This window comes from Pseudophryne corroboree, chromosome 3 (genome assembly GCF_028390025.1).
Source record: "Pseudophryne corroboree isolate aPseCor3 chromosome 3, aPseCor3.hap2, whole genome shotgun sequence".
In the NCBI taxonomy this organism is placed as follows: domain Eukaryota; kingdom Metazoa; phylum Chordata; class Amphibia; order Anura; family Myobatrachidae; genus Pseudophryne; species Pseudophryne corroboree.
Genome location: NC_086446.1, coordinates 309031285 through 309056540, shown reverse-complemented (window position 1 = coordinate 309056540; position 25256 = coordinate 309031285). Strand labels below are relative to the sequence as shown.

Below are 25256 nucleotides of genomic sequence, written 5' to 3'. Positions count from 1 at the left end.
TGGCAGGGCATGCTGGGATGTGTAGTTTCACAGCAGCTGGAGGGCCACAGGATGAAGACCCATGCTCTACGGACTACGAGAAGAGGATTTACCGGTAGGTAATTAAAATCCTATTTTCTCCAACGTCCTAGAGGATACTGGGGTCCATTTAGTACCATGGGGATGTACCAAAGCTCCCAAACCAGGTGGGAGAGTGCTGAGGTTCCTGCAGAACTGATTGGCTTCTGAGGACCTTCAGTTTGGTCAAAGTATCGAACTTGTAGAACTTAGCAAACGTGTTCGTATCTGACCAAGTAGCTGCTCGACAGAGCTAAGTAGCTGTAAAGCCAATACACCCCGGGCAGCCGCCCAGGAAGAACCCACCGATCTAGTAGAGTGGGCCTGTACAGATTTTGGACATGGCAAACTTGCCGTGGAATAATGTAAAGAGAAAATAAGAACTGGCGCTATGTGTTTCTCCAATAATAATGAATGACTTTGGATGAATTTCAATAAAATAACATAGAATTTATTATCTAAACATCACATGCTAAAAACAGAAACATAAAATTCAAATGTAAACATGAACTTTAGGGCATAGATGGAGCTGAGAATAAATTAGTAATGGCTGCTGGTAAGTGTCCACAAAGAATCCCGGACTGAACCAGTGTGCAAAGTTCCCTGGGGAGAAGGAATTAAATACAGCTGGTGTTACCCGTAGCGACGGAGACTTCCAGAGGCTTGAGAATTAGCAGCACCTTAGAAAGAAATTGCTGACGAGTTTGAGTTCAGCTCTGTCCTCATGGAAAATTAGGTAGGGACTCTTGTGAGACAACGCCCCCAGCTCCGACACACGTATTGCTGAATCCAAGGCCAACAGTGTGACGTAAGATATTTTATGTCCACCTCCTGTAACGGCTCAAACCAGTACAATTGGAGGAAATGTAGCACCAAATCAAGATACCAAGGTGACGTGGGAGGCACAAAGGGAGGTTGGATGTGTATAACACCTTTCAAGAACGTCTGGACCTCAGGGAGAGAAGCCAATTATTTCTGAAAGAAAATGGACAAGGCCAAAATCTGGACTTTTATGGAGCCCAGACGTAGGCCCACATCCACTCCTGCTTGTAGAAAAAGCAGGAACCGTCCTAGATGGAATTTCACCGCAGAAAATTTTCTGCTCTCACACAAAGACGTATTTCTTCCAAATACGATGGTAATGCTTAGACGTTCCCTCCTTTCTGGCTTGGATCATAGTCTGGATAACCTTGTTAGGGATCCCTCTCCTGGCTAGAATCAGCCGTTCAACTTCCATGCCGTCAAATGTAGCCGCAGTAAGTCCCGATAGACGAACGGGCCCTGTTGCAGAAGATCCTCGCAAAGAGGGAGAGGCCATGGATCTTCAAGGATCATCTCCAGAAGGTCCGCGTACCAGGCCCTTCTTGGCCAGTCCGGAGCAATTAGAATTGCTTGAAACTTTTCCCTTTTTATTCTCTTTAGAATTCTTGGGATCAGAGGAAGTGGAGGAAACACGTACACCATCTGATAGACCCAAGGAGTCGTCAGGGCATCTACCGCCACCACCTGTGGGTCTCTCGACCTGGAACAATACCGCCTGAGCTTCTTGTTGAGATGAGAGGCCATCATGTCGATCTGTGGATATCCACATCGACTTGTCAAGCACCTGAACACTTCCGGGTGAAGGCCCCACTCCCCCGGGTGCAAGTCGTGTCTGCTGAGGAAGCCTGCTTCCCAGTTGTCTTCTACTCCCGGAATGAAGACTGCTGACAACGCCACAGCATTTCTCTCTGCCCAGAGGAGAATTCTTGACACCTCTGACTTTGCTGCTCTGCTTTTCGTTCCGCCCTGTCGGTTTATGTACGTTACTGCCGTCACATTGTTCGACTGGACCTGAATGGCCCAATCTTGAAGAAGATGTGAGGCCTGCAAAAGGGCGTTGTATATGGCCCCGAGTTCCAGAATGTTGATTGGAAGGGCGACTTTCTGACTGGACCATCTTCCTTGAAACTGCACCCCCTGAGTGACTGCTCCCCAACCTCTGAGGCTTGCGTCTATAGTTAGCAGAATCCAGAACCTCCGACCCTCGACGAGGTGAGAAGTCTGTAGCCACCACAGAAGGGAGATCCTGGTTTCTGGCGACAGACAGATCCTCTGGTGCATGTGAAGATGCGATCCGGACCATTTGTCCAACAGATCGACCTGGAAGGGTCTTGCGTGAAACCTTCCGTATTGAAGAGCCTCGTAAGAGGCCACCATTTACCCCAGAAGGCGAATGCATAGATGCACCGATATCCGGGTTGGCTTCAGGACATCCCGAACCACTGACTGGATTACTAATGCCTTTTCCAAAGGAAGGAACACCTTCTGCGACTCCGTATCCAATATCATTCCCAGGAATGAGAGCCTCAGTGTTGGCTCTAGGTGTAATTTCGGAAGGTTCAGAATCCACCCATGATCCTGGAGAAGTTTGGTTGAGAGAACAATGCTGTCCAGCAACCTTTCCCTGGACGGTGCTTTTATCAGGAGATCGTCCAGGTACGGAATTATGTTCACTCCATGTTTGCAGATTAGAAGCATCATCTCTGCCATCACCTTGGTGAACACTCCTGAAGGAAAGATAGCAGGCGAGGAAGTCTAAACAAATGCGGAGTCAAGCCCCACTTTTCGCACCAAGCAATGTAAATACGCCATACCCTATGGTAAATGCCAGAAGTCACCGGTTTCCTAGCCTGAATCATCGTCTGTACAAGAGAATGAGAAAGACCTTTTGCTTTTAAAATGTTGGATTCAAGAACCAAGCCGTCAAAGCCAGCCGACTTAAAATTTGGGTGGCGACAAGGCCCTTGAAGAAGAAGATCTGGTCGCAGGGGGAGACGAAAGGGGTCTCCGACGACCATGCTGCGCAGAAGAGTGTACCACTGTCGGCGCGGCCAATCTGGAGCCACCAGAATTATTGCAAGACCTTCTCGCCGAATGCGATGAAGCAGACGTGGAAGCAGTGGAATTGGCGGAAACACGTATCCCAGTTGAAACTGCCACGGAGCGGTTAGAGCATCGATTATAAATGCTTGAGGATCCTGAGTTCGCGAGCCGTAGTGAGGAAGCTTCTTGTTGAGGCGAGACGCCATTAGGTCTACGTCGGGCATTCCCCAGCGGGCCACTAGTTCCCATTCTCCCAGATGAATCGTGTGACGACTCAAAAAATCTGCTTCCCAGTTCTCGACTCCTGGAATGTGAATTGCGGATATTACTGGAAACCAACGTTCCGCCCACGTGAGAATCTGAGCGACTTCTCTCATGGTGGACCAGCTGCGAGTTCTTCCTGGTTTGTTGATGTAAGCCACTGCTGTGGCACTGTCGGACTGCACACGAACTGGATGACCCTGTACCATGGTTTGAATCTGAAGGAGTGCATACCGGATCGCCCTCAATTTCAGAATGTTGATCTGTAATTTTGACTCCTGACTGTTCCAGCGCCCCTGGAAGTGATGAGTTTGGAACACTGCTCCCCAACCGCTGAGGCTTGCGTCCGTGGTGACCATCATCCAAGACCAAACCGTGAACGGCGCTCCTGTTCTCAAATTGTGACTGTGAAGCCACCAGTGAAGTGACTGACGAGTCTTTACTGACAAGCGGATCAACTGCAATTCGAGACGTGGATCCGTCCGAGTCCAACAGCTGAGAATCTGAGCCTGAAGAGGTCGGGCATGAAATCTGGCACATGGGACTGCCTCGAAGGAGGACACCATCTTGCCTAACACCTGCATGCATCTGAGGACCGACACTACCGGTAAGTGTAACAGGGTCCGGATTCTGGACTGCAGATCCTGAATCTTGTCCGTAGGAAGAAACACCTTCTGGCTGTTGGTGTCGAATAAAAGTCCCAGAAAAATCATTTTCTGGGAAGAGAGTAAAGACGACTTTGGAAAGTTGATTATCCACCCGAATGACTGCAGAGTCTCTATCGTTAGACGCAGGTTCTGAGCGAGAATCTCCGCTGACGGGGCCTTGACCAACAGGTCGTCCAAGTATGGAGTGATGTTGACCCCCTGACAACGGAGAACCGCGACGACATGACCCATGACTTTTGTAAAAACCCGAGGAGCCGTGGATAGACCAAAGGGAAGAGCCTGAAACTGAAAATGCCACGGACCGACTGCAAATCTCAGAAAAGATTGATGTCCTATCCAAATCGGGACATGTAAGTAGGCGTCTTTTATGTCTATTGAAGCCAAATATTCCCCTGGCTCCATGGCGGCGATAATTGAGCGAATGGATTCCAGCTTGAATTTTTGGGTTGAGAGATACGGGTTGAGGGCTTTTAGATTCAGAATGGGTCGGAACGAACCATCCGGTTTGTCCACGAGAAAAAGACCAGAGTAAAAACCCCGACCCCTCTGAGGAGAGGGAACCGGAAAGATTACTCCATTTTGTAAGAGGGTTGCTGTTGCCTGAAGAAGAGCTTGACATCTGGAGGGATCGTCTGGGAGAGGTGTGACGAATAGCCGGAATGGGACTGTCTCTTTGAGATCCAACATATATCCTCTGGATATGACCCCCATTACCCACCGATCTGGTTTCGAAAGGAGCCACACTTCCCTGAACTGAAGTAACCGAGCCCCAACCTTCATCGATCCCCCCGGAAGAGCTGAAGCGTCATGCTTGTCGGCAGGCTTACTGGCCGGTCTGCGAGTAGCCTGAAATCCTCTACCTCTGAATGACCCTCTTCGTGGAAATCTGGAGAAAGCACGAAAGGATTGGAAACTACCTCTGCCCTGCGTACGAAAGGACCGAAACCTCGTAGGTTTCGGTTTGTGAGGAGCAGATGGAAGAAAGGGGCTCTTTCCTCCAGTAGTATCTGAAATAATCTTCTTTAACTCCGATCCAAAAAGAAACTCCCCTTCAAAAGGGAACTGCCGTCAAGGTCTGCTTTGAGTCCGAATCAGCATTCCAAACCCTAAGCCAAAGAGACCGTCTTGCTGACACTGTCAAGACAGAAACACGGGACTGTAGTGCAACAGAATCTAACAAGGCCTCACCCACATAAGTAAGAGCCTCCGAAATCTGTTCTCCTAATTGAATGGCTTCCGACGGATCGTCCGACTGCATTCCAGATACGACCTGTGCTAGCCATTCATCCACGGCCTTAAGGACCCAGGCTCCCGCCAGAACTGGACGGAGAGAGACACCTGATAAAGAAAACATAGATTTTAGGAATGCTTCTATCTTCCTATCTGTAGGGTCTTTTAAAGTCACGGACTGTACAGAAGGAATAACCGTAGCTTTTGACAAATGTGAAATAGGAGCGTCTACCTTTGGGGCTGTCTCCCAAAATTTTGGATCTTCCTCTGTAAAAGGATATAGAAATTTTAATTTCTTAGGAACCTGGAAACGAGAATCCGGCTTAAGCCAGGGTTCTTTTAAAATATCCGCAAAGTGAGAGTAAGAAGGGAAGGCAGTAACCTGTCTCTTCTGTTGTTTGAAAAAGTCAGAGGAAGTCTCCGCCACTGCCGCATCCTGAATATTAAGAGTCTGACGAATGGCTTCTATTAGCAATCTAACACCTGAGCTAGTAGATAGCTCATCGTCTTCCCAAGCCAAAACTTCGTCCCATTCAGGATCTACCTCCCCTTCCTCCAATGGAGATGTTAGTGAATCCAACTGCTCTCCTGGAAACGTTATAGCGGATAACGGTTGTGGTCGTTTAGTAGCAGCGGAACTGCTGGCAGAGTTTACAAACTTATTTAAAGAATGAGTTAAATCAGTAAGACACTTGCCCATATTTTGGGCCCACAGGGGCTCCACCTAAATCTGAGCCTCCGACCTAGACTGACGCAAATCTGAAATGGCATCCACCATGTTCTTGACCCATGGGGGCATAGACTGATCTGTGGAACCTCCCTGCTGATCCGCCACTGACGCACCAGAGCACGAAGTACAGAGGGTACCTGCGTCAGCACTACCCTTAGCCAGCTTTGAGCCACACTGTGAACAGGAAAAATACACTACTGAGGTCGTTTTGCCCTTTGTAGCCTTGTCCGGTTTACTGGCAATCCTTTATTCTAATTAAGTTTAATATTTAAGAGCAGTAAACCTGTACTATAAAACCCTAGACAAGTGACCTAGCAGTTAACTCTCGATTTTAGTGCCCCCAAGAATGCTGACTGCTATCCCCCACTAGGGCTAGTCCACAATATACTTGCAGTTAGATGTGTGACTGTAATGAAAAAGCTTCCCCTGGAAGATAGTGTATTCCTGTGTGCTTGAGTAGCACAGCGTCCCCCAGTATGCAGCCGGAGAAGATGGCGTCCCGAAGCCTTTCAGGAAGCTGCAGCACAGCGCGCGCGGGTAGAGCAGAGCGGGAAGCCGTCCCTGCAAGTCTGACGTGCGGCTGTTCACTGTATTGCCGAAACCGGAAGTTCGGGCTTCCGCGCGCCGCTACACACAACGGCTATCGCAGCAGCTTTGTGTTGGTCCCAGGGAGTGTATAACACTCTCCCGGACCTAGTTACAACAAGTCCCCACAACCCGATCACTCACCCTCACTGCGGGGGGAGGGAGGATGTGTTCGATGCGGGCGGGCGGCTGGCAGGCGAGGGGGACGACACATATATAACAAACAGAGCAATAATAGAGGGGACAGCCCAATGCTGTCAGTGACAGATTGTGGCTGTCCTGTACCTTATTCCTGCCGCATCCTGAAGTGAAGAAAAGGCCCCAGTGACCCAAGTGTGGTGGCCTCCAGCGGCAGCTCAGAGTGGGATACTAAACCCACTCCAGTAGTACCTGTCACCTGTAAACAGGGACTAGGTACTCTTGAGAATAAACTCAGAAAAAGAAAAAGAAAATCTAAGGAGAAAGAAAAACACTGTCTGTACTCCACAGGCACAAAACTAAAACTGACTTGATGGCTGAGCAGGAAGGAGATGGGAGGGGTTAGAGGGGGGAGGAGGCAGGTTTTTTTGATAGATTCTGTGCCAAACTCCACTACCACACACCTCTAACCCCACAAGTAACGGCGCAGCGTCCCCCAGATGGATGACAGAGAAATGGAGAGAAACGTTTTAAGGCTGTTTTTGCCAGTATGGGTACTGTGTAAAGTGTACTGGGACGCAGTTGTATATACGGTGTCCGGAGAAGCATTCCGCCCCGTTTAGAATCCGTGCTTCTCCGTACCCTCACGCCGCCATAATGGATGGTGCCCCACTAGCCGGGACGCCGGCTCAGTACTCACCAGTCTTCTGTTAGGGGTGGCGGCGTGCTGCGGGAATGTACGCTCGCCATGGTGGGGCTTGCGAATAGTTCCCTCAGAAGCTAGTGTCCTGTCCATTAACCCTTCAAGAGGTTGGGCCGTTTTCCCCCCTAAGTCCCACGAAGCAGGCAGGCTGGTGCCATCCAGACCTGTTTGAAAACAACAAACCTAAAATAGATGCAGAAAACTCTTCAGGAGCTTCCTTCAGCGTGACCGGCTCCTCTGGGCACATTTTCTAAACAGAGTCTGGTAGGAGGGGTATAGAGGGTGGAGACAGCGCACACGATCAAATTCTTAAAGTGCGCATAGCTCCTAGTGGACCTGTATATACCCCGTGGTACTAAATGGACCCCAGTATCCTCTAGGACGTTAGAGAAAGTATGAAAAAGTTAAAAAAAAAAAAAAAAAAAAAAAAAAACTTAAAAAAAATGTTTAACTCTCATGTCGACCTAGAGACCCTGTCGACCTAGACACTGTCGATCTAAGTCTTGTCGACCTAGAAACCGGATACCCTCATTTATACAGGACTGGCATAGGAGGCAGCAGTTTGTATATTAGTCCTTGCGCCACTGGAGCTTACAATCTAACTTCCCTTAACTGGGTGTACACAACACACATGGGAAAATAATGAACCTACTAATAGGTCTTTAGGCTGGGGTAGAAAACACGTGTGAACATAAAAACTATACGCATAGCACATTGGCTGGAATTGAGGCCAGGGCCTGAGTGCTGCAAGCACACTCAGGACTTTAGGAAGCACTGCATTGTCCTGGCCCTGGAATGTAATTGGGCACTTGGTTGACTGTATTATGACTGTGCAATTTGAAAGCCTGTATAAGAAATTATTTTATATACATACTGGCACCTTGTATGTTTAATTTCTATCACTGGTTCTAGAAACAGGATTACCATTACATATTGTGTAAAGTGGCTAAACCCGTATAGGGTTTTGAACACACTTCCAAAACGGCACCTGCACCCATCTTGTATCAACTTGTAACACTATGTGAGTACCAGCACTTTTTCATAGGAAAAAAAATAGGATTTTAATACCTACCGGTAAATCCTTTTCTCCTAGTCCGTAGAGGATGCTAGGGACTCCAAAAGGACCGTGGGGTATAGACGGGATCCGCAGGAGCTTGGGCACACTAAAAAGACTTTGACTGGGTGTGAACTGGCTCCTCCCTCTATGCCCCTCCCCCAGACCTCAGTCATAGGAACTGTGCCCAGGAGAGACGGACATTTCGAGGAAAGGATTTTTGTTAAACTAAGGGCGAGAAAACCTACCAGCCCACACCACAAACATACCGTACAACCGGAGTAGCAGGAAACCAGATAACAGTATGAACTAACAACAGCAACAAGCTGAATATAACTAATACACAACCCATCTGTAACCAAAAATAACCAGTATACAACTGCAAGTAACAGTCCGCACTGGGATGGGTGCCCAGCATCCTCTACGGACTAGGAGAAAAGGATTTACCGGTAGTATTAAAATCCTATTTTCTCTTACGTCCTAGAGGATGCTGGGGACTCCAAAAGGACCATGGGGTCTATACCAAAGCTCCAGACCGGGCGGGAGAGTGCGGACGACTCTGCAGCACCGATTGAGCAAACATGAGGTCCTCCTCAGCCAGGGTATCAAACTTGTAGAACTTAGCAAAAAGTGTTTACCCGACCACGTAGCTGCTCGGCAAAGTTGAAGTGCCGAGACCCCTCGGGCAGCCGCCCAAGAGGAGCCCACCTTCCTGGTAGAATGGGCCTTTACCGACTTCAGCAACGGTAGCCCAGCCGAAGAATAAGTTTGCTGAATCGTATTACAAATCCAGCGTGCAATAGTTTGCTTAGAAGCAGGATTTCCAATCTTGTTGGAAGCATACAGGACAAATAGAGCCTCTGTCTTCCTAGTAAAAGCCGTTCTAGCGACATAAATTTTCAAAGCTCTTACAACGTCAAGAGATTTAGGGACCGCTACAGTATCTGTAGCCACAGGAACCACAATAGGTTGGTTTATGTGAAACGAAGAAACCACCTTCGGCAGAAATTGTTGACGAGTCCTCAATTCCGCTCTATCCGAATGAAAGATCAAATATGGGCTCTTGTGAGATAAAGCCGCCAACTCAGATACTTGTCTGGCAGACGCCAGAGCCGAAAGCATGACCACTTTCCAAGTGAGAAACTTCAACTGAACCTTACGCAAAAGTTCTAACCAGTGAGACATACGAAATCGCAACACCACTACAAGATCCCACGGCGCGACGGGTGGCACAAATGGAGGATGGATATGCAGCACTCCCTTCACGAATGTCTGAACCTCTGGAAGGACGACCAATTCCTTTCGAAAGAAAATAGATAAAGCCGAAATCTGCACCTTGATGGAACCCAATTTCAGGCCTGCATCGACGCCTGCCTGCAAAAAATGGAGAAACCGACCCAAGTGAAACTCCTCCGCAGGAGCTGCTTTGGTTTCACACCACGACACATACTTTCTCCAAATCCGGTGATAATGTTTCGCCGTAACCTCCTTCCTAGCTTTAAGAAGAGTGGGGATGACCTCCCTGGGAATACCTTTCCGAGCTAAGATTTGGCGCTCAACTTCCACGCCGTCAAACGCAGCCGCGGTAAGTCTGGAAACACGCAGGGCCCCTGCAGTAACAGGTCCTCTCTTAGAGGAAGCGGCCAAGTATCTTCTACAAGCAATTCCTGAAGATCCGGATACCAGGCCCTGCGTGGCCAATCTGGAACTACGAGTATCGCCTGAACCCTTGTTCGTCGTATGATCCTCAGCACCTTTGGAATGAGAGGAAGCGGAGGGAACACATACACCGACTGAAACACCCACGGAGTCACCAGGGCATCCACTGCAATGGCTTGGGGGTCCCGTGACCTGGAACAATACCTTGGAAGCTTCTTGTTGAGGCGAGACGCCATCATGTCTATCAGAGGAATTCCCCAACGCCTTGTCACTTCTGCAAATACCTCTTGATGAAGAGCCCACTCTCCCGGATGGAGATCGTGTCTGCTGAGGAAGTCTGCTTCCCAGTTGTCCACGCCCGGGAGGAAGACTGCTGACAGAGCGCTCACGTGCTGTTCCGCCCAGCAAAGGATTCTTGTGGCCTCCGCAATTGCCGCCCTTCTCCTTGTTCCGCCTTGGCGGTTTACATACGCCACCGCCGTTATGGTTGTCCGACTGGATCAGGACAGGAAGACCCTGAAGAAGGTTCTTGGCTTGCTGCAGGCCGTTGTAAATGTCTCTTAACTCGAGAACATTTATGTGGAGACAAGATTCCTGGTTTGACCATTTTCCCTGGAAATTTCTTCCTTGAATGACTGCGCCCCAGCCTCGGAGACTTGCATCTGTTGTCAGCAGGACCCAGTCCTGGATTCCGAATCGGCGTCCCTCTAGAAGGTGAGAACCTTGCAGCCACCACAGGAGAGAAATCCTGACCCTGGAAGATAGACTTATTTTCCGGTGCATGTGCAGGTGAGACCCGGACCATTTGTTCAGTAGATCCCACTGAAACACCCGGGCATGAAACCTGCCAAACGGAATGGCTTCGTAAGCCATCACCATCTTCCCTAGAACCCGAGTGCATTGATGAATTGACACACTTGTCGGCCTCTGAAGCTCCCTGACCATTGTCTGGATTTCCAGAGCTTTGTCCTCCGGAAGAAACACTCTCTGTAGCTCCGTGTCTAGAATCATGCCCAGAAAGGGCAGCCGAGTGGCCGGGATCAACTGAGACTTTGGGAAATTTAGAACCCAACCGTGTTGTCGTAGAACCGACAGGGATAGATCCACATTTCTTAACAACTGTTCCTTGGACCTCGCCTTTATCAGGAGATCGTCCAAGTACGGGATAATTGTAACCCCTTGCTTGCGAAGGAGAAGCATAATTCTGCCATGACCTTGGTGAAAACCCTCGGGGCCGTGGAAAGCCCAAACGGCAACGCCTGAAATTGGTAATGACAATCCTGCACCGCAAATCTCATGAAGGCCCGATGCGGAGGATATATCGGGATGTGTAAGTAGGCATCCTTTATGTCGACTGACGCCATAAAATCCCCCCTTCTAGTCTGGAGATCACAGCTCGAAGAGATTCCATCTTGAACTTGAAAGTTTTCAAGTATGGATTGAGGGATTTTAGGTTCAGAATCGGTCTGACCGAACCGTCCGGCTTCGGTACGACAAAGAGGCTCGAATAGAACCCTTCCCCCCGTTGGGACAGGGGGACGGGAACAATGACCCTCTGTTGACACAACTTTTGTATCGCAGCATTTACTACTTCTCTTTCCTGAAGAGACACTGGCAAGGCCGATATGAAAAAGCGGCGAGGGGGCATCTCCTGAAACTCCAGCTTGTACCCTTGAGACACTATGTCTAAGACCCAAGGATCCAGGGCTGATTGAACCCAGACCTGACTGAAGATCCGGAGACGGCCCCCCACCGGCACGGACTCCCGCAGGGGAGCCCCAGCGTCATGCGGTGGACTTGGTAGAGGCGGGGGAGAACTTTTGGTCCTGGGTGCCTGATCCTGCAGGTGACTTTTTTCCCCTTCCTCTACCCTTTGAAGCGAGGAAGGACGAGCCTTTACCTCGTTTGTATTTATTAGGTCGAAAGGACTGCATCTGTTGATGGGGTGCCTTTTTCTGTTGTGTGGGAACATAAGGAAGAAAAGATGACTTACCCGCAGTAGCGGTAGACACCAGGTCAGCCAGGCCGTCACCAAACAAGACACTACCTTTGAAGGGGAGAGCTTCCATATTTTTCTTGGAGTCGGCATCAGCATTCCATTGATGGATCCACAGCGCCCTCCTGGCCGAGACCGCCATGGCATTGGCTCTTGATCCCAAGAGGCCAACATCCCTCGCCGCATCCTTTAAGTAATCTGCAGCGTCCTTGATATAACTAAGAGTCAAAAGAATATTATCTTTATCAAGGGTATCCATATCAGAAGCTAAATTATCAGCCCATTTAGCAATAGCACTACTTACCCATACCGACGCCACAGCAGGTCTGAGCAATGCACCCGTATTAACGAAAATGGCCTTCAAAGACGTTTCCAGCTTGCGATCCGCCGGATCCTTGAGAGCAGCCGTGTCAGGGGACGGAAGCGCCACCTTCTTAGACAAACAGGATAGAGCTTTGTCGACATTCGGAGATGACTCCCATTTTTCCCTGTCATCAGAGGGGAAAGGATACGCCATAAAAATTCGCTTGGGAATCTGCCACCTCTTGTCCGGCGACTCCCAAGCTTTTTCACAAAGAGCATTAATTTCATGAGAAGGGGGAAACTTCACCTCAGTTTTTTTCCATTTAAATAGGCAAATCCTTGTTTCCTGAACCGCAGGTTCGTCAGAAATATGTAAAACATCTTTAATAGCCACAATCATGTACTGAATACTCTTAACTACTCTTGTGTGTAAAGTAGCCTCATTAAAATCGACATCGGAATCCGAGTCCGTGTCGGCATCTGTATCTACCATCTGGGTAAATTAACGTTTTTGTGACCCTGAGGGGGTCTGCACCTGAGCCAAAGCATCCTCCATGGATTTTCTCCATGTCTGTGTCTGAGAATCAGATTTATCCAACCTCTTAGACAACAAAGCAACATTAGCATTAAGTGTACTCAAAGCAACCCAATCAGTAGTCGACTGAGCCATTTCCAGCTCCTTTTCTGCGCCCCCAGTAACTTCCTCCGGGGAGGAACACTCAGCCTCAGACATGCCGATACGAAGTACCGACACCCAACACACACACTGGCCAATAAAGGGGACAGCCTACAGGGAAGCCCAGAGAGAGAAACACAGAGGAAGTATGCCAGCTCACACCCCAGTGCCCATATATTACACCACAACAATATATGTCAGCAGCGCTGTACTAATAGTAATAAAAGCACCAAAATATTTGTGTCCCCCCCACCCCGTTTTGCTCCCTTTTACGTGTGAGGAGCTTGGAGGTCCGGGCCAGCATTCTCTGCAGCGGCTGTGGAGAGAAGAAAATGGCGCTGGTGAGCTGTGCGGCTAAGCCCCGCCCCTTCCTGGCACGCTTCAGTCCCGCCTGAATTTTTTATACTGGCGGGGGTCTGATATACGGTGCCCGGGCACCGAATATGGCTTTTACCAGTTTAAAATACCTCAGTAACTGCTGCCCAGGGCACCCCCCCCCCAGCGCCCTGCACCCTGTGAGTGCCGTTAGTGGTATGTGTGGGAGCATGGAGCGCAGCGCTACCGCTGCGCTGTACCTCCGTTACTGAAGTCTTCTGCCGTCTGAAGTCTTTGGTTCTTCTAATACTCACGCGGCTTCTGGCTTCTGTGAGGGGGGTGACGGCGCGGCTCCGGGAACAAGCAGCTAGGCTAACCAAGTGATCGAACCCTCTGAAGCTAATGGTGTCCAGTAGCCTAAGAAGCAGAGCCCTTAACTAAGCAGAAGTAGGTCTGACTTCTCTCCCCTCAGTCCCTCGATGCAGGGAGCCTGTAGCCAGCAGGTCTCCCTGAAAATAAAAAACCTAACAAAAGTCTTTTTCCAGAGAAACTCATTAGAGCTCCCCTAGTGTGTGTCCAGTCACTCCTGGGCACAAAGTCTAACTGAGGTCTGGGGGAGGGGTATAGAGGGAGGAGCCAGTTCACACCCAGTCAAAGTCTTTTTAGTGTGCCCAAGCTCCTGTGGATCCCATCTATACCCCATGGTCCTTTTGGAGTCCCCAGCATCCTCTAGGACGTAAGAGAAAATGCTATATTATATAATATAAAACTTTCAGGATAACATTACATATATATGTAATGCTATACATGTATATACATTACATACATAAAATATAGAGTTTTAGGCAGGTGTTGGAAAAATGCTGCAAAGTAAGAATCCTTTTGAAAATAGAAACGTTAATAGTATATTTGTATCAACAAAATGCAAAGTGAGTGTGTCGCATAGCAATGCCAATAAGACGCATTTTAATTGAAAAAGTTGCAAAAAAAAAAAAGATGATTGGCGCTACAGAATCATCCAGCGTTCACGCGTTATGTGTAATGCGACTTGTAGCGCACGAAGCATAGATGTATGTGGACACGTCTGTATATACTGCTGGAAACTTGGCGAGTGTTGATCAGAGATATGCAGATAAGGTAGGCGGGGGAGGCACTACCTCACCTGCCATATTCCAGTATACGCCAGAGTTTTGACCTCAAAAATTATTAGAATAATACAAAGAAGATATTTCTAACATATTCTTTGTATTTTTCATATTATTATTTTTTTTTATAGTAAAAACTCTGCAGGATAGGCTCTGCCTCACCTCACTGGATCTTTTGTGAAATAAAATTGTTTCTAGTGCGCTATACGACACAGGGAATAACAGCACAGCACATTATAGAAAAGGGACACTAGTGTAAGTACATGTGACATAAAATACAGATAGTTAGCTCCACTGGGGCAGGACTAATATGGATGGTAAATATTCTTTGTAAAGTGCTGCGGAATATGAATGCACTATATAAATAACTGATAAATCAAAGTAGCTGATGTGCCCAGTTTCAACCAGGTAAAGGTTTGCTGGGAGGAACATTTTACCTCTTTTCACCTACTTAGGAATCAAATTGAGAAAAATCCCGGCTTAGTGGGTGGCTGCAAATAACTGTCACAGGAACTGTTCACCAACTGTCACATTTCCAGATCACAATGATGATGCATTGTAAATGGCAGGTGGACGTTTTGGCACATAACTCCAAAACTAAGCAACCAATTACAATGACAATATGTATCTGCAAAGCTACGGACCAAGAGCTTTAATTGGGTATATGATGTGCCCTGCTCAGACAACAGCATAATAGAACTAAGGTGGTAATTCAGACCTGATCGCTGCTGTGCATTTTCGCACAGCGGGCGATCAGGTCTGTACTGCGCATGCGCATCAGATAACTGCACCGGGCATCAGTGCATAGCGACGGGATGGTGCAAAAAAAACAATTGCACGGGCGATCGCAAGGTGACTGTCAGAAAGAAGCCGTTTGTGGGTGGCAACTGACCATTTTAGAGGAGTGTCTGGGAAAACGCAGAAGGGACCAGGCATTTGGAGGGAGGGTTTCTGACGTCAGCACCGGCCCCGATCATCGCAGCGGCTGAGTAAGTCCTGGGCTGAGCAGAGACTGCACAAACTCAAGTTTGTGCAGCTCTGCTACAAATGCGAACGCACACCTGCACACGATACCCTCCCCCTGTAGGCGGCAACTACCTGATCGCAGGGATGCAAAAAAACGCTGCCCATCGAACAGATCTGAATTACCCCCTAAGTTTCTAATACAAGTCGTCCTTCTGCTATTAAAATATAGATGTAAAAGTTTATTTAAACACAAGATGGACCTGGAGTAGGCCCTTTTTCATGCAGCACTCATGTAAGGAACTTGAGAACCTCTTTATGAAAATGATTAATGTGATCTGGGGTGGAGGGGAGTGTAATACTATATGGTTTATTTAACCATGAAGCGCCAACATTTTTATTCGCTTACTAAAATATACACTGCTCAAAAAAATAAAGGGAACACTAAAATAACACATCCTAGATCTGAATGAATGAAATATTCTTATTAAATACTTTGTTCTTTACATAGTTGAATGTGCTGACAACAAAATCACACAAAAATTATCAATGGAAATCAAATTTATTAACCCATGGAGGTCTGGATTTGGAGTCACCCTCAAGATTAAAGTGGAAAAACACACTACAGGCTGATCCAACTTTGATGTAATGTCCTTAAAACAAGTCAAAATGAGGCTCAGTAGTGTGTGTGGCCTCCACGTGCCTGTATGATCTCCCTACAATGCCTGGGCATGCTCCTGATGAGGTGGCGGATGGTCTCCTGAGGGATCTCCTCCCAGACCTGGTCTAAAGCATCCGCCAACTCCTGGACAGTCTGTGGTGCAACGTGGCGTTGGTGGATGGAGCGAGAAATGATGTCCCAGATGTGCTCAATTGGATTCAGGTCTGGGGAACGGGCGGGCCAGTCCATAGCATCAATGCCTTCGTCTTGCAGGAACTGCTGACACACTCCAGCCACATGAGGTCTAGCATTGTCTTGCATTAGAAGGAACCCAGGGCCAACCGCACCAGCATATGGTCTCACAAGAGGTCTGAGGATCTCATCTCGGTACCTAATGGCAGTCAGGCTACCTCTGGCAGGCACATGGAGGGCTGTGCTGCCCCCCAAAGAAATGCCACCCCACACCATTACTGACCCACTGCCAAACCGGTCATGCTGGAGGATGTTGCAGGCAGCAGAATGTTCTCCTTGGCGTCTCCAGACTCTGTCACGTCTGTCACATGTGCTCAGTGAGAACCTGCTTTCATCTGTGAAGAGCACAGGGCGCCAGTGGCGAATTTGCCAATCTTGGTGTTCTCTGGCAAATGCCAAACGTCCTGCACGGTGTTGGGCTGTAAGCACAACCCCCACCTGTGGACGTCGGGCCCTCATACCACCCTCATGGAGTCTGTTTCTGATCGTTTGAGTAGACACATGCACATTTGTGGCTTGCTGGAGGTCATTTTGCAGGGCTCTGGCAGTGCTCCTCCTGTTCATCCTTGCACAAAGGCGGAGGTAGCGGTCCTGCTGCTGGGTTGTTGCCATCCTACGGCCTCCTCCACGTCTCCTGATGTACTGGCCTGTCTCCTGGTAGCGCCTCCATGCTCTGGACACTACGCTGACAGACACAGCAAACCTTCTTGCCACAGCTCGCATTGATGTGCCATCCTGGATGAGCTGCACTACCTGAGCCACTTGTGTGGGTTGTAGGGAGGTCATACAGGCACGTGGAGGCCACACACACTACTGAGCCTCATTTTTACTTGTTTTAAGGACATTACATCAAAGTTGGATCAGCCTGTAGTGTGTTTTTCCACTTTAATTTTGAGGGTGACTCCAAATCCAGACCTCCATGGGATAATTAATTGGATTTCCATTGATAATTTGTGTGTGATTTTGTTGTCAGCACATTCAACTATGTAAAGAACAAAGTATTTAATAAGAATATTTCATTCATTCAGATCTAGGATGTGTTATTTTAGTGTTCCCTTTATTTTTTTGAGCAGTGTATATTGCTGTGCCAACCCTAAAGGTTGGCTAGCCAAATCAATTCACTAAAAAACAGTAACACAACTAAGGTATTTTGGGTGTGTATATAGGTCTTAATGTCACACACTGCCTTTAGTTTATAGCATTGTTTGTTTGTTTTGACCTTGAATATCCCCTCACCTCTTGGTGTGCATATTCTTCTGATCCCACAGCCTTTCCATAATCACAATACTTGGCCGTGCAGTGTAGGATATTTGGTGTTTTGGTAAAATACTTCAAGAGATCCAACTTATGTTTGTCTTCACAACCAACTGAAAGAAAGTAAGAAATAATTAGAATTTGTATACTAGGATGAAATATTTTGTTTAGATGGGTTTCTTCTGTTGCATAACAAAGTTAAGAAAAAATACAAATTACAAACAAATGAAAGCACAACAAATACAAGCATGATGTACAGTTCAATTACACTTAAATTCACAGTTTCCTTAAGGAAAAGGACTGATTTATACTAAACCAAACACAAAGAAGAACATTCGGCCTTGCTTGGGATATCCAGGCCTCCCAGCTAAATCAGAGAAACCTTTTCCTTTCACATGTAACGTCATTGTATGTATTGGTCTCCGTTCTCTTATCTACAGGTGATAAAATTAATGCGTTTACTTTTTTGTTTTTTTTTAGTCTAATAAAATCATGTAAATAAGTAATGGGATGACACCTTTAGACCAAAATGAATCTGTTCCCACTTGTGTCTGATGTATAGCACAGTGCAGCAGTGTCTACTGGGTAAGGTCTGCCCTATTTACACACACTTGTGTTCTTTGCAAGGGAGTCAATAGATTGTTGTACGCAGACACCCCCTCCCCGGGTCTTCAGCCATTCAGTGGACACTTGGAGATGATGTCCTCTCCAAGCGCTACTGTCCCCGGCCAATCAATTTCTTTTAGGCGTGACCTGGGTCACAGCTTTCAGACCTAAGCCGGGTCATCTAGCTGGGTTGCAGGTCCTGGGAAAACCCCCCGATAGCGAGCAGGGTCATGGACCTGGGAGTGTCAACCAGGGTAGACCCTTTCAGAGATAGGACGGAACCGGGTGCATGCAAAAAAAAAAAAAAACCCACAAAACAAAAAACAGGTTCACGAACATGCTTGCTATCTGGGTTTTCATCTCCAAGGGCCCACTGTATGCCGGGAAGACCCTGGTCCAGTGTGAAGGGTGATGATCTGGGAATAACCGGGTTGTCACCCATGTGTGAAAGGAGTAATCCCAGATTCAACCGGTGCTCTGTATCCCAGGGTCAGAGCCGGGTTGAAGCTGGGTAGTTATGTCTGAAAGGGGTATAATGCTTAGTACATCTGCGACAGGGTCTCTATATCATATAGTTTCATTTTGATGCTTTTCGATTCAACACAAAGCTGCGCAATGGCCCTCATTCCGAGTTGTTCGCTCGTTGCAGAGTTTCGCTATATTGCGATTAGTCGCTTACTGCGCATGCGCAAGGTTCGCAGAGCGCATGCGCTTAGTTAGGTATTTTACGCACGGCATAACGAGGATTTTTCATCGTTCTGGTGATCGTACTGTGATTGACAGGAAGTGGGTGTTTATGGGCGGAAACTGGCCGTTTTATGGGAGTGTGAAAAAAAACGCTGGCGTTTCTGGGAAAAACGCGGGAGTGTCTGAAGAAACGGGGGAGTGTCTGGGCGAACGCTGGGAGTGTTTGTGACGTCAAACCAGGAACGAAACTGACTGAACTGATCGCAATGGCAGAGTAAGTCCCGAGCTACTCAGAAACTGCAAAGAAATTTCTATTCGCAAATCTGCTAATCTTTCGTTCGCAATTCTGCTATGCTAAGATACACTCCCAGAGGGCGGCGGCTTAGCGTGTGCAATGCTGCTAAAAGCAGCTAGCGAGCGAACAACTCGGAATGAGGGCCAATATGCACAATATTGTGTCCAATTGTTAGAGCAGTTACCTATAACATAGCTATGAAGATATCTGCTCTGTCTGATAATACAGACAGATGACTAAAAAGTAATTCACTGATAGGGAGGCAAATAATACACAATGTACATAATGGAAATTGCAGGAGGGTATGCTCTTATTGCTTGGAGGTTTGGCGGAATGAGAAAGAAGGTAGAAGCACTGGAAATGATAAGTATATGGACTCTCCCTTGTACAGATTCTTACCAGTGTCATGAAATGCAGATTGAAAGGGGTTTTACTAGGTTACATTAAAAGCAGTATAATAATTAACAATTGTTAATTAAAGTGAATAATAAAATATTGAAATTGGGTTTGTTGTTTATAATCCCCATATTTGGACTGTTGCTATGTGTGTAATTGGTCTCTTCACAGACAACACAATTAGAAGGTGCGATTCATGAAAATGCGTTCTAAAACATATAACAAAAATGATTCCAAAACAGAAGACATCATACGAAGGATTCTGCAAACAAAATAATGTGTTGACCAATAGTGTAACGATAACACAGAATTGTGAAGTTTTTATATGGTATTACCATACCCTTCAGTGTACTATCGGTGGGTGCCTTGCTAAGAAGTTCAAAAAATTACTTATAGCAAAAAGGCATGGGCTAATATCTGCCAGAACTGTTTTTTTTTTTTTTTTTGGTGAATTGTAATAAAAATGAGTTCTTTAACATTACAACAATTTTAGTATAAGACACACACACCTATTATATATATTTTGTTTTACAAATATAAAGGTTTTTTTTAACTGATGAGTTTAATAAAGAGAAACATTATGATCTGTTAAAAGCAGCTACATTTACAAAAATGTTTTTGATAAATAGACTAGATATTTGACTGCAATTATATTTTATTGCCACTTATGAGCATTTGGTATACATGGTTACAAAAGAGCAACTCCAGAACATATATTAGGACAACAGAAAAATGTTTTAAAAGTTTGGAACACAAACGAGAATGCAGCCTTTTGTATTGTTAGTTCTTCTGACTATAGGGGAGATGTATCAAGCCTTGGAGAGAGAAAGTACCAACCAATCATCTTCCAGTTGTCATTTTACAGGCTGTGCTAGAAAAATGACAGAAGCTGATTTGTTGGTACTTTAGCTCTCTGTAAGGCTTGATACATCTCACCCTGTGGAATAAATTTACTAAAGCTTCTAAAAATGAAAAGCGGTGATGTTGCCCATAGCGAATAAATCAGATACAGTCTATCATTTTCTAGGATGCAATAGAGAAATAATAGACAGAATCCGATTGGCTGCTATGGACAGAATCATCACTTTTCATTTTTAGAAGCTTTAGTAAACATACCACTGTGTGTCTTAAAATAATTATAGATGGAAACTCCTGTTACATATGACAAATTGGTAATCTTTAATAGATTCCCTTAAAACATGCTAACAACATAACCATGGGTAACACCTACATGTTTGTAAACGCTTCTTAAAAGCCTTTAGGTTTTGTAGCTGCTCCAGAAATTCACGGCTGGTCTTTCTTAAAGAATCCTCATCTCTCTTTGCCAGGAACCATCCAAAGTACAGAGGAAGGAGGTCCTTCTCCAGTGTAGGGCTCAGATTCTTAAGCTCCTCAAGAGATAACTTCCAGTGGTTCCGGTCTTTCAGCTGGGCACAGTCCAATTTCCATGATGTCTTTGGTTCTATGACAACTACAGTGAATTGGTACTTGTTGGCCAATTCAAACAATTCATCAAGCCTTTCACGGTCATGGTGTGTATCATCAAGGATGACCAGACTGGCCTCACGTCTTTCAAAGCAAGTTGTTAGCTCATCATTCAGTTTACAGTAATCTTCACTAGAGCTCCTCACCACGGGCTTGATCTCATGCTTGTCAGCAGAAATTAGACGAGAGGAGTCCTTGTATTTTTTTTCAATATCTTTTGCCAGGGTGGATTTTCCACTGCCAGGAAGACCCCTCAAGAGAACTAAGATATTGGATTCTCTAACAGTAGCCACAGTGTGGTCATCCACTATCAGTGGTGGCTTCTGTCCCTCTTGGTGATCTTTTGAGGCTTGTGATGACATCTTGTGATGAAAAGCCTTGACTGTATCTGCTTTAGATCTCTTGAGAATGGACCCAACCTAAAGAAACCAAGAGATGAGTTGTTATCAATTCAAATGTCAGTTAATTACACATAGCGGTCAATCCAATTACCAGCGAGTTCATCGCGGTGTAAGTAAGTGCGGCTATATGCCGCAGTTATGGTACTGCCGAACTCACAAATTTTTGTTCTCAGCACCAAAGGGCTGCGTACAAAAATCTGAGAGTCCTGGGTGAGATCGGGGCATGAGGGGGGAGGCAAATTACAGTGCCATTGCCGGCATTTACACACCGCTGCAACAGCAACTCGCCCCCTTCTTAGGTAATTGGATTGACCCCATAAACTTCAGAATCTTATCTTGTGAGGACTCATGTCTAAGACTGTACTCAAAAGAATCAAATTTGGGAAACTTGTTTATCCCACCACAAAATTATTAACATTTTATGAAAATTTCACATAACTTTAGACTTTTCACCAAAATACAGACTTAAGATAGTATATATGCAATGCAAATAGTTGCATGTTTTTGTTACACTTTGTATACACAGAGTATTAAGTTCTGTACACTTGACAGCAGAGGAATGTTATCAGTTCTGTTTGCGAAAGTGTTCATTGTTCAGTCTGATGAGCCGACTATCAGCCCCCCTAAATGACAAAACAAAAGAGTAACTGGTGAGAACATAACAGTCAATACCATTCACTGCTTCCCACTGACATCTCCACTCTACACAACAGGCCGGCGATTGTCAGGGAAATTAACATTTTGCCTTCCACCATAGAGTAACGGTGTAAGGAACCAGAGTCCATCATGAGATATTTCCCAAAATTCTAATTACACCAGGACACTTTTCTGTGGAACAAATTACTTAATTATCGGAATAGAAAAAAAAAGCAAAAAAACACACACACACACACACACACACACGCACACACACACACACGCGCACGCACTGAAATAGGTTATTTAAAATATCTATACTTCTCACCTCTTCCTTACACACAAATATTAAGGGACAGATGCACTAAGCCTTGGAGAGTGATAAAGTGGAGAGAGATAAAATACCAGCAAATCAGCACCTCGATGCCTTGTTATAGTGTTTGATAAATGAGTTAGGAGACGAATGGTTGGTAATTTCTCTCTCTCTCCACTTCATCATTTTCCAAGACTAAGGGGTGTATTTACTAAGCCTTGGATGGAGATAAAAGTACCAGCAAATCAGCTTCTGTCATTTTTCAAAACAAGCCTGTGACATGGCAGTTAGAAGCGGATTTGCTGGTACTTTATCTCCATCCAAGGCTTAGTAAATACACCCCTTAGTACATCTGCTCCTAGAACACATATCCGTCACCTCCTCCTCCTCCTTATACACAGACATGAGGACACGTACCTGTCACCTCCTTATACACAGACATCAGGACTCGTACCTGTCACCCTTATACACAGACATCAGACAGGTTCCTGTCACCTCATCCTAACAGACAGTGGCGTAAGTTTGACCCAGTTGCCTGGAGGCAAGTTCATCCCAGTTGCCCCTCCCCCCCCCCATATATTTAGATAGATATATGTATGTATGTATGTATGTATGTATGTATGTATGTATGTATGTATGTAAAAAAACATGTATATACTGTAAATATACATTTCATTGTTTTTTATTTTAAATCACACATTTCTTAGTAGTCATACCCAGGATTAGAACCCCATGACCTCTTATACTGACAGCAGACACTTTACTGATGGTGCTATTTGCTCCTGTAGAGGAAGCATGAGAATTCTAACTATATGAAGTTATGTGTAATTGTCAGAGAAGTATCTTCATATAGTGAAAAGATAGCGGCAGCTATCAATTAACTTAATTCAATGGTGTCAGAGAATGGGAGGAGAGGTGCCCCCCTTCAGAGCAGGAGCCCGGCGGCAGATGACTCCATTGCCTCCCAGAGTTCAGCCTCTGCTAACTGACAACAGGACCCGTTTTATCAGCTCTTCCAATTACTCGTTATACTATCATGGTTGCCAACAGTAGATATGAACCTATATATGTACCACAAAACAGCTTCTTCATTTACCTGCTGCATCTTCTCAGTGCCTACACAAAAGGACACATACCTGTCACTTGCTCCTAACACGCAAAGATCAGGACATGTACATTGCATCTCCATCTAATACACAGGCATCACAGCCTGCACTGCTTCCTAATACACAGAACAACCAACACACGTGCCTCTACCCTCCTAACCCACAGAGATCAGGACACCTGTAACCTCCACCCGAACACAGAACTGAGAACACTCATTGCTTCCTACGTCTCTGACTTCAGCAGTACCCGACAGGCGAGGCAGCAGAGCACAATCGCCGTCCCGCAGACTGACAACAATGCATACAAAGGGTAAAGATGGTGTCTCTCCTCTGGGGAGCTCTTACCTGGTAAGAGAGGAGTGAGCTGTGCCTGCTGTGGAGCTGGAGTGTGGGGTACAGAGAGTGAGAAAGACTATTGTGCAGTCGCAAGACGCTGGAGGCCCTGACACACATTTGTGTTCCTGCTGCAGCCGCGCCCCCAGCCTTCCCTTCTCCTGTACACGCCTCTTCTAGCTGCCGCCTTCTCGCCAAATACCACATACTGGAGATGTATTCATGTATTGTACCAGTTACACAATGATTTCTTTATAGTAGTAGTACACAATAAGAGACTAGGGCATCGTCTATAGAATTACAGTGTATATATCATTGACAGCTCTTTCTGATTCCTGAAAAGCAAATCGTTCTATAGACTTCTGGATTTCGAGCGCTATGTACTAAACATAAAAAAATTTTTTTTTTCCCGGCAGCATTTTAGCTGTATCAAAGTTAGTTTTTCTCTTCTCCCTATTTATAGAAGAGAAAGCTGCCCCCTCCAACTCCAGCCAGAAGGGGGCTGGCTGGAGCTGGAGAGTTACTGGGGGCTGGAGAGACAGAAGGGGGATGGAGAGACACCACTGGACTGGAGCTGCAGAATCATGGGGGTTTGAGGCTGGAGAGCAGAGGTGTATCTAGGAGTCCTGGTGCCCCTGGCAAAGTAAGGGACTGCCCCCCCACCCATATTCGAAATAGGGAAGGCACATGTGCAAAAAGGGGCATGATGTTGTTGGAAAGGGACAAGATTGCACAATATTACTCCCACTTCAAATTACGTTACACAGTAGTAACCCCTTATACACATTATGTCACACACTAGTGCCCCTTACACATCATGCCCATGCAGTAATCCTTGTCACACTGTGGAGAAATCAGCAGTGCCTGGCGCAGCCATGGAGGGGCACCACCCAGCGATGCCACCCGCGGCCAGGGGTTATAATCAAATATTAATGGCAGTGAAAAGGTATCTATGCGCACTACCTAGTAGTGGTGACGTAGTGATATATTAAGAAAAGCATTCTAGTAGTTTATTTTGAGTTTCTTCACTGTGGTGCATTGCGGTGCCAAACACCGGCGCCAGCTCCTGGCTGCTGTGCGAACCACCAGCCCAGGCACTGCCACTACTAAGTGATTCCACCCCCTGGCCAAGGGTGGCACCACCAGGCAGCGCCCCCTCTTCGACCAATGCACCTGGTGAGTGCCATCCTGGCCAGTGAGTAGATAACCTCCTGTCCCCAACAGATAGCCGTAGTCCCCATCCCACTCCCAGCACATAGCTGTAGTCTACATCCCCCTCCCAGCACTTATAAGTAGTCCCCATCCCCCTCCCAGCACATAGCCATAGTCTCCATCTCCCCTCCCAGGACATAGCCATAGACCCTCCCAGCACATAGCCATCGTCCCTATCCCCCTCCCATCACATAGAAATAGTCCCCATCCTCCTCCCAGCACATAGCCATACTCCCCACTCTCTCCAAGCACATAGCCATAGTCCCCACCC

At 46.5% G+C, this 25256-nt stretch overlaps 1 protein-coding gene across 2 annotated transcripts in view; it reads right to left on the bottom strand.

The window, feature by feature from the left end:
* Nucleotides 1–23964, bottom strand: part of CNP (2',3'-cyclic nucleotide 3' phosphodiesterase) — a 30595-nt gene extending 6631 nt beyond the window's left edge. The window contains exons 1-3 of one of the 2 annotated variants that reach the window (XM_063959403.1): nucleotides 23786–23964; nucleotides 20731–21403; nucleotides 17498–17628 (exon numbers count right to left, since the gene is read on the bottom strand). In XM_063959403.1, coding sequence (XP_063815473.1) covers nucleotides 17498–17628; nucleotides 20731–21403; nucleotides 23786–23893 — 912 coding nt within the window. In that variant the 5' untranslated portion in view covers nucleotides 23894–23964. Of the gene's footprint in view, nucleotides 1–17497; nucleotides 17629–20730; nucleotides 21404–21928; nucleotides 21991–23785 lie in introns of those variants that run through there. The other variant, XM_063959404.1, reaches the window with a different exon arrangement.
* Nucleotides 23965–25256: the final 1292 nt, after the last annotated feature.